Here is a 254-nt window from a genome sequence, read left to right as displayed (position 1 = left end):
ATCACCGAAGCAGCCCACATCATCCAGCCCATCTCTGCTGAGGATGTCCCCGACATGGCCACCGTGGCTGGCAGCGGAGCCAAGCCAGCGCTAGAAATTGCACCCAAGCGGCAAGAGCAGCCCTTTCGCCGCCCACGCAAGAAAGCGCGATAGCTCCGTGCCCGTGTGTCTCTGGTGCTCGGGCTGGAGCAGGCAGAGGAACTGGGGGAGAGAGTCCTGATTCTGTCTACTACCTTCTACCACTTCCCCCTCAA

At 61.0% G+C, this 254-nt stretch overlaps 1 protein-coding gene across 1 annotated transcript in view; it reads left to right on the top strand.

The window, feature by feature from the left end:
* LOC104169123 (U3 small nucleolar RNA-associated protein 14 homolog A-like) overlaps nucleotides 1-153 on the top strand; it is a gene marked incomplete at its 5' end in the record, with an annotated part of 4,886 nt that extends 4,733 nt beyond the window's left edge. The window contains 1 exon segment of the mRNA XM_009709942.1: nucleotides 1-153. This exon segment is cut by the window's left edge and continues 44 nt beyond it. Coding sequence (XP_009708244.1) covers nucleotides 1-153 — 153 coding nt within the window.
* Nucleotides 154-254: the final 101 nt, after the last annotated feature.

The sequence above is a fragment of the Cariama cristata genome, unplaced genomic scaffold (assembly GCF_000690535.1).
Source record: "Cariama cristata isolate BGI_N322 unplaced genomic scaffold, ASM69053v1 scaffold23561, whole genome shotgun sequence".
In the NCBI taxonomy this organism is placed as follows: Eukaryota; Metazoa; Chordata; class Aves; order Cariamiformes; family Cariamidae; genus Cariama; species Cariama cristata.
The sequence above is the reverse complement of the archived record's forward strand: the minus strand, read 5'-3'. Positions and strand labels throughout refer to the sequence as shown.